Raw genomic sequence first — 13,516 nt, forward strand, 5'->3', positions numbered from 1 at the left:
TCTTTGTACATAAATTTGGTGCTCCGAATCATTTTTAGGCATAAATTTTATGTGCATAAACTTAGAGTTCCGAAACATTAATTTTGCGGAATTTATTTTGGTGGGTGGGTTTCACTTTTACCTAGCAGTGCATTTTTGTTGTGGTCGCAGTTCTAACCTAACCTAACCCACTTTTCCCTAGTGGTGCTTTTCTGTTGTGGTCGCAGTTCTAACCTAACCTAACCCACTTTTCCCTAGTGGTGCTTTTCTGTTGTGGTCGCAGTTCTAACCTAACCTAACCCATTTTTCCCTAGCGGTGCTTTTCTGTTGAGGTCGCAGTTCTAACCTAACCTAACCCATTTTTCCCTAGCGGTGCGTGTTTGTTGTGGTCGCAGTTCTAACCTAACCTAACCCACTTTTCCCTAGCGGTACTTTTCTGTAATAGTCGCAGCTCTAACCTAACCTAACCCACTTTTCTGGAGCAGTGAGTATCTGTAGAGTTCGCAATTCTAACCTATTGTAACCATTTTTCCCTAAAAGCGCATTTCTGCTTAACGAAAAATGTATGCGAAATAAGTTTCGGATAATGGGATGTATGCCAAAAATATTTATGCTCATCCAATTTCTTCCTAATGACACTCGGCCTCAATAATAGTAGGCCAATATATTTTCGGACAAAATAATATTCGAAATATCGTGAATTATACCAAACAGTGTTTATGCTACATTAACATTCGGCAAAAATCGATTATGCCAAATCTGTTATGACAAAAGCGTTTCGGACAAATAAAGTTATGCCACATAGAGGGAACCCAAAGAGCACACTAAGCTTATCTCTTCAGACAATCAATGCAACTTTAATAGTGAGAGTAGTGAGTGATATAAATAATTAAATAAATATTGGGGGACACCTTACACAGATCAACCTAGCCCGAAACTAAGCAAAATAATAATAATAATGGTTACGATTTGGGGACCTCTTCGGAGAAACCGAGGGTTTTGCCTGTGCAATTGCGGACGAAGTTATGATGACGAACAACTACCGGAAATATATCCTGAAGGACGGTACGGTCGACATTTGTCGGGCATGCCGCCGTCCCGGAGAGTCACTCAGGCATATCATTTCCGGTTGTTCTCATCTAGCTAACGGCGAGTACTTGCACAGACATAATCTCGTAGCCAGGATCATTCACCAGCAACTTGCTCTTCAATACGGCCTTGTGGACCGCGAAGTACCGTACTACAAGTACTTACCTGCGCCAGTTCTCGAAAATGGTCGTGCCACGCTCTATTGGGATCGATCTATTATCACTGACAGGACTATTGTAGCCAATAAGCCTGACATTGTGATAATAGATCGACTGCAACGCCGGGCCGTGCTCGTTGACATCACCATCCCCCATGATGAGAATCTCGTGAAAGCCGAGAAGGACAAGTCCAGTAAGTACCTAGACTTGGCTCACGAGATAACCGCCATGTGGGATGTTGATTCAACGATCATTGTTCCGATAGTCGTTTCAGCGAACGGTCTCATAGCGAAGAGTCTCGACCACCATCTTAAGAGACTCTCGCTAGGTGGATGGATCAAGGGCCAGATGCAGAAGGCGGTGATCTTGGACACGGCGCGGATAGTCCGACGGTTCCTCTCTCTGCAGCCCTAACCACCGGCAGCTTGGGCCCTGCCCCGCTGCTGGCGGCACCCTAGGTTAGGTTTTTTATAATGTGTTTATATGTTTTATATTGTTTTGTAAGTGTTATTTTTATTTTACTTTTATACTCATATTGTACAAAACCTAACTTAAGAAGGAAGATAAATAAAGGAAATAATAATAAAATCTTTTATTTCGGACAAACAAGGTATCCAAACAACAACAAGGTATCAAGGTAGCAAAGCTTGTACTATGGGTGCTAGGCGACGATATACATACTTATATAGATAAATACATACTTACATACATAGAAAACATCCATGACTCAGGAACAAATATCTGTGTTCATCACACAAATAAATGCCCTTACCGGGATTCGTACCCGGGACCGCGGCTTAGCAGGCAGGGCCAGACCGATCATCAATATAGGTACATAGTTGTTGTGTTATGGCTCCTACTTTATTTGCTTTATACTTCTCGGCGGTGATGAGGGACGTACTTAGCCGAAGCATCGAACCAATTCACCTGAATGTAAGATCGGACATGGGGGTGTTTAATATTTCACGTTTCAGAGCAAAACAAAAAGTTCGTCAGGTTTCCGTTCTTGAGATCCTCTATGCCGATGATGTCTGCCTGATGGCTAACAGCTTAAATGCACTGCAAGGCTCCATAGAATCTCTAAGTAACTCGTGTGACAGATTTGGCTTGGTGATAAGCGTCACCAAGACCCAGGTACTCAGACAACCAGTTAGAGGTACCAGCGCTGATAATGCTCAAATCGTCTTGGGTAATTCAGCATTGAAAGATGTCACAACTTTCAAATACCTGGGCAGCCAAATACGTAGTGATAATCGCCTTGCCTCAGAAATTCCGTCACGCATAGCCAAAGCTGCAGCCACATTTGGCAAATTAAACCAACGTGTTTGGAAGTCGCACGATCTTAAACTCCAAACCAAGCTTTCTGTGTACAAGGCCATGGTGCTCCCAATACTTACCTACGCTTCAGAGTCTTGGTGCCTGTACAAAGGAGATATCAGAAAGCTTGACACTTTCCACATGCGTTGCTTACGCAACATACTCAGGATTAAGTGGCAAGATCGTGTGACGAACACAGAGGTTTTGCGACGAGCCAATATGTCCGGTATGGAGGCAGCTCTAATGAAGAGCCAGTTAAGATGGTGTGGCCACGTTTGTCGCATGGATGACTGTAGACTCCCTAAATCCGTTTTCTATTCGGAACTCAAGGATGGAAAACGCAGCCACGGGGGACAGTTTCTGCGATTTAAAGACGTACTGAAGCGCCACCTTAAAACCTGCAATGTCTCACCTGAGCGTTGGGAGGAGCTGGCGGTCAGGCGACCAGAATGGCGCAAGAAGGTAAGAGAAGGTGTAGCTACTTTTGAAGAAGCTCGACTAGAACACCTAGACCAAAAGCGCCTTCAACGGAAGTCTCGACCCAAGCCGTCCTACGCATTAGGGTGGTCCACATTTGTATGGAAGAAAAATAAATATGACTAATCCTTTCTCCACATGGCTCCCTTTGTTCTATTATGAATTAGTAGTTTATGTACCAAATTTCAACCCATTTGCTCATTATTTACAGGTCGCTCAAGATACATTTAAAATTGGATATCTCCTATAATAAAATAAAAACCGAAATAATTAAAACATTGCAAACTGCCCGGTTCATGTTTTATTTAGCTCTAATGAAATAGGGAAAAATATAATTAAACCATTAAAATACCTCCATGTAAGATTTTTTCTTTAGTCAAGTTCATTTCATACATTTCAGTATGGCATTATTGCTTTATTTTGAGCGACCTCTAAATAAAGTCTGATTTTTTGGACCACCCTACTACGCATACACCTACAACGAACAGGGCCAGCTTTACTGCGCACAATGCGACCGGATATTTAAGACCAAGTTCGGATTCGCGAGCCATATACCTGCTCATCAGAGGAAAATGTAAAGGTCGCCGTTGTCGGATACGACATGGAGGACTATATATATATATATATATATATATATATATATATATATATACATAGTTGTGAAATGTAGTAAAAATATCTCGTTAGCTTTTTCTTATTTTTTGTATTTCATCATTTTGTCATGTGTATGAGTGCTGTATTGAATGACTTTTTCTTTCTTTCTCAAAAATAATAATAACAAGGGTATACATAAATATAATTAAGTTTAGAATCAAACAGGTAAATTTTGAATGCACAAATTGTACAATTATAAATAATTTCTTTTAAATATTCTTGTCCAATAGATCTCATTTGTTTTGTTTCCTTACATCCTATTAAAAAATCGCATATGTTTGTTGATTGATCTAAAGATGCGACGGTTACCGCAGTCTACTAGTTCTGGCCAGTCACATTGGTCGGTAGCAGGGTTGAAGACCAGATTTGGATTGCAATCAAGAGTAACTGGCAAGCCGTTTCTACATACATAGTACTGGTTGCAGTTCTCATGGGCGACTAGGATGCTATCGGAGCCCTCCCTGGCACAGATTTCTGCGGCCTCGGCGGGATTTCCGTTTCCGCTACCTTCACTGCTACCATCTTTACTGTCACCATCTTCCCCACTGTCTCTCTTACCATTATCACCGTCACCACCTTGGTTTCTGTCTTCACAGTTTACGTTCTCTGGCCAGTCGCATTGCTCTGTTTCATAATTGTACAAAAGATTTCCATAACAGTTCAATGTAACAGGAGATCCTTCTGAACATTTGTAGAACTGGTTGCAGTTTTCGTGGGCTACCAGTACACCGTCTGAACCTTCGGCAGCGCAAATTTTACGAGCTTCGCTAGGGTTTCCGTTTCCACCACCGTTATTGTTGTTACCATTGTTGTTGTTGTCTCCTTTGTTTTCCTCGCTCTTGTCATTACCATTATCACCATCACCACCTTGGTTTCTGTCTTCACAGTTAACGTTCTCAGGCCAGTCGCATTGCTCCGTTTCATAATTGTACAAGAGATTTCCATAGCAGTTCAGTGCAACAGGTGATCCTTCAGAACATTTGTAGAACTGATTGCAGTTTTCGTGGGTTACCAGTACACCATCTGAACCTTCGGCAGCGCATATTTCACGAGCTTCGCTAGGGTTTCCGTTTCCACTACCGTTAATATTATTACCATTGTTGTTGTTGTCTCCTTTATTTTCTTCACTCTTGTCGTTTCCATTGTCACCATTACCGCCTTGGTTTCTTTCTTCACAGTTTACGTTCTCTGGCCAGTCGCATTGCTCCGTTTCATAATTGTACAAAAGATTTCCATAGCAGTTCAATGCAACAGGAGATCCTTCAGAACATTTGTAGAACTGGTTGCAGTTTTCGTGAGCTACCAGTACACCGTCTGAACCTTCGGCAGCGCAAATTTCACGAGCTTCGCTAGGGTTTCCGTTTCCACCACCGTTATTATTGTTACCATTATTGTCATTATCTCCTTTGTTTTCTTCACTCTTGTTGTTATTATCGTTACCATTATTGTCATTGTTTCCGTCTTCTACACTCTTCTCATTGCCGTTATCACCGTTTCCACCTTGGTTTCTGTCAACACACACTACGTTTTCTGGCCAGTCGCATTCTTCTTTTTCAATGTTGTACAAGAGATTTCCGTAGCAGTCTTGTGGAACAGGTACTCCATGAGCGCACTTGTAGAACTGATTGCAGTTTTCATGGGGTACTAATACTTCGTCAGAATTTTTAGCACGGCAGATTTCGGCAGCTTCACTTGGATTTCCGTTTCCGTCACCGCTATTGTTACCGCTATCATTTCCACTCTCGTCGCTACTGGAGTTTTTCTTGTCAGATTCACTGCTTTCTCCATTGCTGTTGCTATTTCCGGACTCGTTACTGCTAGCGCTGCTGTCTTTTCCAGAATCGCTGCTGTCTCCACTAGCGTTGCTATTATTTCCTGATTCTCCACTACCGTCTGGGTTTATTGGCCTGTTGCCACAGTCAACGTTGATTGCCCAGTCACACTCCTGTGTTTCTTCATTGAACAGAAGGTCAGAGGCACACGGCCGCTCGACCAGTTCTCCTTGAACGCATTGGTAGTATTTGTTGCAGTTAGGATGAGGTTTGAGAATGTCCACGTAAGGGTTTATCGGGCATCCATTCTCGTTGAGTTCAGCACTAACTAGTGCTAAAGCACAAAATAGTGCTAGGACTGGGCCTGAAATCAACAAGGTCACAAATTAATTGAGAGCAAAAACCTTAAGGAAAATGGTTTAAAACATTTGTGGATTTTGTGAAAAAGGTTTTAAAAATAAAATAAAATTCAACAGGGAGTTTAGCCGCTTAGGACTCGAGTGCTCAAACTCTATGCAAGGTTGACTGAAAACTGCCCCGTCGGCCCAACGGCCCATCCCTATACAGTTGGTGTTGTGTGCGTGCGTGATGACACGACTCGCTGGACGTTCGCATGTACACAGACATGCAAATGTTGCGAGTGTATTGCGCAATAGAATAGCCCAATAGGAGCATCCATCTACAAGTGTGTGTGGGTTCAAAAAAGCGAATAACTTGCGAATTTAAGACCACTAACAATTTGAAAATGCCATTCTGTTTCCTATAATGGACCTAACTATAAGCCGAAGTTACTTAACGGAATTCAAGAAAAACACGGTGTACAACAACAACACAAAAACGTACCTTTCATAATTGTGTTTCTTATATGAAGTGCTATTTCAGAGTCCTTACAAGTGTTAAAAACATTATGAACTCATTTAGATACGTATCAACCATTTATACTTTTTTTTGCGGAAAGATAATTAATGGAAGATTACTAATAAACTGATCAATCTGATCACAATCAATATCAGATCAAAGAGTTCCTCGTTGTTCGATCGATAACTGGCCCCGTCGCCGAATGGCATTTCTCCGACGCCAAACGAAAGCGATACGCCGCTGGCTCTGTCGCGCCAATACGCAAGCGCGATAGAGATAGATATCTACTAGCGCTTCGTTTCGTGAGCGTTTCGTGAGCGATTGTGCCATTCGGCTAGCCACCCTGGGCATTAGCTTTTTCGTGATTATTGCAAAATACATACATGAACATAAGATTTTAGGTTTACACGTATAATACTTAACTATTTAATACTAGGTTTAAAACATAATACTAATTAAAAAAAAAACCTTAACAATAAAAAACCTTAACAAACTACCTAAATTACTCAAACAACCCACCCCGCATCGTTTCCGACGCAAAAGTGCCCATCACACTTGCCGCGTTTCCACGCTGAACCGCGATGGACAACCTCTGCGCCAAGAACGACCCGGAGCGGAGGTTGAGACCCCTCTCCTGCAGACGACGCCCCAGCTCCCAGAGGAAGGTTTTTGCCTCCGCACACCAGCACCCACTAGTCTCCACGGCCACCGGAACAAATAAATAATTTGATAAGGCCGAGTACTTGTCCCTTTTTAGGTCCGCCGCCTGCTCAGCAGCTCCTCCTGCCGTCCGCACGGTGCGAGCGAGGTGCGAGGCGGCAAACGTTAAAAAAAGAGCGTACATCCATCTTAAAGGCCGGCAAAGCACCTCCAACCCTTCTGGCGTTTCGGATGTCTGTGGGCGGCAGTGATCGCTTACCGTCAGGCGCCTAGCCTGCCTACCGTTTGCCTCCTATCGCATAAAAAATAATTTACACGAACATACCTCAGCTCAGGTATTTTGTATTTTTTTGTCAGTCAGACACAGCTAGTCTGTTTGGAAAGAAAAGAGTCGTGGAAATTGAGCCCTATACATACATTTCACGACTCTTCTTTCTGGCCCCGTAGCCGAATGGCATTTCTACGACGCGAAACGAAACCGAAACGCCGCGAAAGGTAGTCTGGCTCTGTCGCGCCAATACGCAAGAGCGATAGAAATAGATATCTACGAGCGTTTCGTTTCGTGAGCGTTTGTGCATTTGGCTACGCTACGCACGCAGGCTTAGTACTATTGTACATTACGCGCTGGGGGCCGATTTTTGAGTCTCACTGTCACTAAAATACCGGTTGAAAACGGTGAATTGCCTATTATTTTCAGTGACAATTTTCTGAATTCGAACGCCGTGAGACTCAAAAATCGGCCCCCTGCTCGCGAAGTCTTCCATCGATGATGATTAAATTAGCGTGTAGATTTTGGAAAACATTCAGGGTGTGTAATGAAAATTTCATTAAATTTTTGATGCTAAACGATACCAAGCCACAATCCAAAAATGACTAATGTAATATTTCGGCTAAAAATGTAATATTTAGCCGAATGCACAAACGCTCACGATTATATCTCTGTCGTAGATATCTATCTCTATCGCTCTTGCGTAGTGGCGCGACAGATCCAGGCCCCGTAGCCGAATGGCATTTCTCCGACGCCAAACGAAAGCGATACGCCGCTGGCTCTGTCGCGCCAATACGCAAGCGCGATAGAGATAGATATCTACTAGCGCTTCGTTTCGTGAGCGTTTCGTGAGCGATTGTGCCATTCGGCTAGCCACCCAGACTACATTTCTGCGGCGTTTGGCGTCGCAGAAATGCCATTCGGCTACGGAGCCTGTGTAGTTATGTCTAGAGAGCGGATCTCAGGTAGCGATTTTTAATATGGATAAGACTAGTGCATTTTTTAAAATACTTACATGTCATGTGGTTTATAACAAGGTCTTACAATCTATTCTCAGTATTTATTTTCTTTCTTAGGTTAGATGTTTTACAATATGTATATAAAAATAAAATATAAAAACATTTACAAAAAATTCAAAATTCGTTTATTTATCAAACAATTCGTTTATTTACAAAACAATATAAAAACATATAAACATATTATAAAAAACCTAACCTAGGGTGCCGCCAGCAGCGGGGCAGGGCCCAAGCTGCCGGTGTTAGGGCTGCAGAGAGAGGAACCGTCGGACTATCCGCGCTGTGTCCAAGATCACCGCCTTCTGCATCTGGCCCTGAGTCTCTTAAGATGTTGGTCAAGACTCTTCGCTATGAGACCGTTCGCTGAAACGACTATCGGAACAATGATCGTTAAATCAACATCCCACATGGCGGTTATTATTACATCGCACACCGCCAACTTCGCTGAATAATTAGATTAAATAAATGTTATTTTCGCAACAAACTACAGAAAAACTAAAGAAAAGTATTTTATTCTAAATACAGGAGTTAATGTGAGGGCGATTTTTGAATCTCGCATACGGGATTTTGTCACTAAAATACCGGTTGAAAACGGTGAATTGCTTATTATTTTCAGTGACAATTTTCTGAATTCGAACGCGTGAGACTCAAAAATCGGCACGCTGGAAGCGAATTATTTTAATTTTTCTATTCTTTGAGTCGTAGTAGAAGTGTGCAATGCGCGGACGAAATATTAAAGAAGAGGAACTTAAATTAATAAAATAAACTTTTTAACAAAAAATAAAACCGCCTTCAAAAATAAGCGCGTTACAAAACACGGAGAAACTAAAAAGCAAAAAATAATAAACCTTTGAATTCAGATTTCTTATCGTATTGCAATAATCTAAACTTCCAAATTATAAACAAATCAATTATTTTGCAGTCGGTACCAGACCTGTTCGTCGCCTTGCTATTGCCTGTTTGCCCCACCCAACCATACGCAGGCTGGCACCGACTCCAAAAATAATTGATTTGTTTATAATTTGGATGTTTAGATTATTGCAATACGATAAGAAATCTGAATTCAAAGGTTTATTATTTTTTGCTTTTTAGTTTCTCCGTTTATTTGTTGATTTTTAGTGGTTCCTATTGATATTATACGTATCAGTCCGAATACATGTACACTAGTGAAAGAATTATCCTTTAACTCCTAACCATTGAGGAGTTGACCTTCCATCATCAGCTCAGCCACATAAAATTATTACCATCAGGCGTAAATACTGGTTTACCTTTGAAAAATACACTAAAAACATTACATGTGCCTATAACATTTGAAGAGTTCCCTCGATTTCTCCAGGATCCCATCATCAGACCTTGACTTGGTGCCAATGGGACCATCTCGGGGTTATACCCGTTCGATCAAAAAAAAGAACATTCAGTCGAATTGAGAACCTCCTCCTTTTTTGAAGTCGGTTAAAAATATTTAAAACATTAACAAACATTTTTTTTTATTATCATCATAATCTTTGCCCAATAATCACAAAAGCATCAAAAAGGGTATTAATTTTATGTTCCAATTAGGGTTGCAAAAAAACGGGTTTTTTTCTGGCTTGAAAATTAAAAAACAGTTTTTTTTCTAAAGTACGAAATCTCAAATTTTATTTTAATTTAAAGTAAGTTACCTACTCGTAAACACAAAATTACACATCCTAATTATAAGAAACAATGTACATAGTTTTAAGAATATTGCCATACCCTTCACAGGGTGCCATGTGCTCATATTAAAATAATTTTATTGTAACATTCTGTACGTACCATGGTAAGCAAATAAATGATTTATGATTTATGATATATGTCAGAGTCAGACATCATGAATCTTTATAGTATCCCAAACAGCTCCCAAAGACAAAGCCCTAATTTTTCTACAAAAAAGGTCCGTGGAAAATGATTCTACTTATTGTTTTCAGGATGAATTTACTGTAAAGAAATATTGTATGCATAATTGCCTATAATGTCACTGTCACTGTCACCAAATGTCACTGTTCTGGACGTAAGTGCATGCTGTACTTATAAAAATACCAAAATCACTATAAGTGTGCCGTTAAGATTTGAGGAGTTCGGTTCTGACCATCATCAGCATTTCCACTTCACCAAATGTCACTGTTCTGGACGTAAGTGCATGCTGTTCTTATAAAAATACCAAAATCACTATAAGTGTGCCGTTAAGATTTAAGAGTTAAGAGTTCGGTTCTGACCATCATCAGCAGTTCCACTGCACCAAATATCACTGTTCTAGACGTAAGTGCATGTTGTTCTTACAAAAATACCAAAGTCACTATAAGCGTGCCGTTCAGATTTGAGGAGTTCCGTTCTGACCATCATCAGCAGTTCCACTGCACCAAATGTCACTGTTCCGTACGTAAATGCTGTTCCTTAAAAAACACAAAAATCACCATATGTGTGCCTTTCAGATTTGAGGAGTTCCCTCGATTTCTCCAGGATCCCATCATCAGAACTGGGTTCTGAGAAAATGGGACCAATCTGTATGCATACACTATGTAACATAATTGCCGAAGATAAATCCTACGGCTTATACATTACCTTCTATAGTACCTTTAATTTTCATGGTGTTTATTTAAAAAAAAAAAGGAAGTGGTATTCGTAACCGCTATTCGATACCGGTTATGCTCTTAAATGGATCACCAGCATTAATGTTACACCCTGTATACATTCAATCAAAAAAAATTTTTTCAAAGTCGGTCCAGTAACGACGGAGATATTAGAGCAAACATTAAAAAAAACATACAGACGAATTGAGAACCTTCCTTCCTTGAGAGATTTGAGGCGGCGGTTAAAAAAATAAAATTAATGCTAAAACTAAATATAAAAAATCTCACCTAGAGAACTGACCTCTGGAAGTCGACCCAGGATGCTGGCGGCGTTGCCCCTTTGCACCGCTAAATTTATTTTTTGGGCAAAGAAAGACCCTGCCCTGTAGTCCCCCGAGACACCTATTAGATTTTTTGATTCTAGAAATTTTCAGTATGACCTAAGTATTATGTATTATCTACCAATCTAACTGATCTTATCATTTCAGGATTCAAAGAAAAGCTAGCTTCCGATATAATATAAGCAATTATTGATTAATTATAACGTTATTGTGTCGCTAAGGTATATATTTACTGATAAAATAAATCATGGATTCATCATCGAGTTTCATACATTATTTTAGAAAATTACTGATTATATGTATATGATAATTAATTCTACCTACACCAATACCAGCTGAAATAGTACGAAATGAGACGCCAATAAATATCATTTTTTCGGCCAAAATGTTAAAAGAACATTACAATCACTAACTTTCCTTAAATTCTTAAGGCTGATGCATGTGTTAGAAAATACTATTATGAATTGATAACCATGGTTGTCTATTGTTTGCCCGACAGTCATTTAACATAATATTCATTTGCCCGAATCTAACTTGCCTGAATTTCATTTGCCCGAATGATTTGTTTACCATAAAAATCATATGACATACTCGTTGTTTATCCGAATATTACCTTCCATAATCATACAATGCCATACTATTTGTTAGCCATATTATTAAGTGCAATAATATGGTTTCATAGAATATTCAAACGCCATAAGCAATTATTGCCATATTAATTGTTGCCCATATTATTACCTAACCTAACCTACTTTCTTATAGCAGTTTCATTTTCCAGGGGTCACAGTTCTAACCTAACCTAACCTACTTTTCCAGCAGTTTCATTCTCCAGGGGTCACAGTTCTAACCTAACCTAACCTACTTTCTGATAGCAGTTTCATTTTCCAGGGGGTCGCAGTTCTAACCTAACCTACAGTACTGTCTGATAGTATTTTCATTTTCCGGGGGGTCACAGTTCTAACCTAACCTACTTTCTGATAGCAGTTTCATTCTCTAGTCCTTCTAGTACCTATTATAGTAGTTTTCGATTCTGCCAAAGCACATTATGGAAATTGACTTTTCTGGACGTTAATTTGTATGACAAATGATGGTATGGAATGTGGTAATTACGGATTTCGATGATTCTGACAAATGACATTATGGAAACTGACTTTATGGGAAACAAAGTTTCTGACACTAGATTAATATAGTAAACAATGATTATGGCATAAGATGTTATGAGAAACAATATTATGATTGTTGAATAGGATGGCAAATAAAATTATGGCAAATGAAATTCTGGCAAATGGGGGTATCCCGATAACCATCATTGCCAGACCATTTCCGCAGATCAATGCAGACACATGGAAGCGGTCCGTCGAAAATGAGCTACGAGCGGCTGGTTTAAGCTGGAGCGAGGCCACGAGGGTCGCTGACTCAGAGCAAAAAATACTTAAATCTGTGCTTAAAACCCTTTTTCTTAAATCTGGGGTCGCTGAAGATAGGAAGGCGTGGCGCGAGCTTGTGAAGGCCCTTTGCACCTCGGGTGCCTTAGGACTTACAACAACAACAATATGCAGACATTCAATGTCGATTACTAACTCATTATTCCAAAATTTAATCATAGTCATAGTCATTTATTTTATAAAGCCAATTTACATTCACAGTCTTGCAACTCTGGGCTCTTGGTCCACTATCCACTATGCAGATAACAACTCCGATGTATATAAAACCGGCCAAGTGCGAGTTGTACTCGCGTTGCAAGGGTTCCGTACACTACAAGAAGGGCTTAAGCGCCTCCTTTTTAGTAGGAACTTAAGTCATTTTTGCGAATAATCGATATTTTGAACAAAACGAAACAGAAATGAGTTTATATGTAATATTCAAACGCGCTCACACAATTTCAAGAGATTTGGTAACTCCTTGCAGCGGCAGTGAGTGATATTCGTAATTTGAGTTTTTTTTCTTTTAAATCATGTAAGTTAGTGTTTACAACTTTACACTGCATGTTATTGCAATTACACAATACGTACCGAAAGACATCAATATAAGATATCTATCTTTAAACTGATATCATCTATAAATTGTCAATTCCGCGAAAAAGTTTGTTTTTGCCTCAAACAATCAGTGTTTTGCTAAACATGCATGGTCGAAAGAGCGAGTGAAGTTCTTGAATTCGACTTTACACGGCTGGCCAAATGTCCAAATACTTATATATCAGCAGTAAGTACCTATCAGGATCGAACCGCAATTTATGTATATGTCGCTCTTTAAGTTTAGGGTACGTATATTCAAATGCACAAACGCTTACGATAACATCGTTATCGTAGCTATCTATCTCTGTCTTTCCGTATTGGCGC

At 40.0% G+C, this 13,516-nt stretch overlaps 1 protein-coding gene across 1 annotated transcript; it reads right to left on the reverse strand.

The window, feature by feature from the left end:
• Nucleotides 1-3,703: 3,703 nt before the first annotated feature.
• On the reverse strand, nt 3,704-6,425 carry LOC125234053 (chondroitin proteoglycan-2-like). Its single transcript, XM_048140231.1, has 2 exons — nt 6,290-6,425; nt 3,704-5,810 (listed from the first exon to the last, which is right to left on the reverse strand). The coding sequence occupies exons 1-2, from the start codon at nt 6,294-6,296 to the stop codon at nt 3,925-3,927; spliced, it is 1,893 nt and encodes a 630-aa protein (XP_047996188.1). The 5' UTR covers nt 6,297-6,425; the 3' UTR covers nt 3,704-3,924.
• Nucleotides 6,426-13,516: the final 7,091 nt, after the last annotated feature.

Source organism: Leguminivora glycinivorella, chromosome 15 (genome assembly GCF_023078275.1).
Source record: "Leguminivora glycinivorella isolate SPB_JAAS2020 chromosome 15, LegGlyc_1.1, whole genome shotgun sequence".
NCBI classification, from domain to species: domain Eukaryota; kingdom Metazoa; phylum Arthropoda; class Insecta; order Lepidoptera; family Tortricidae; genus Leguminivora; species Leguminivora glycinivorella.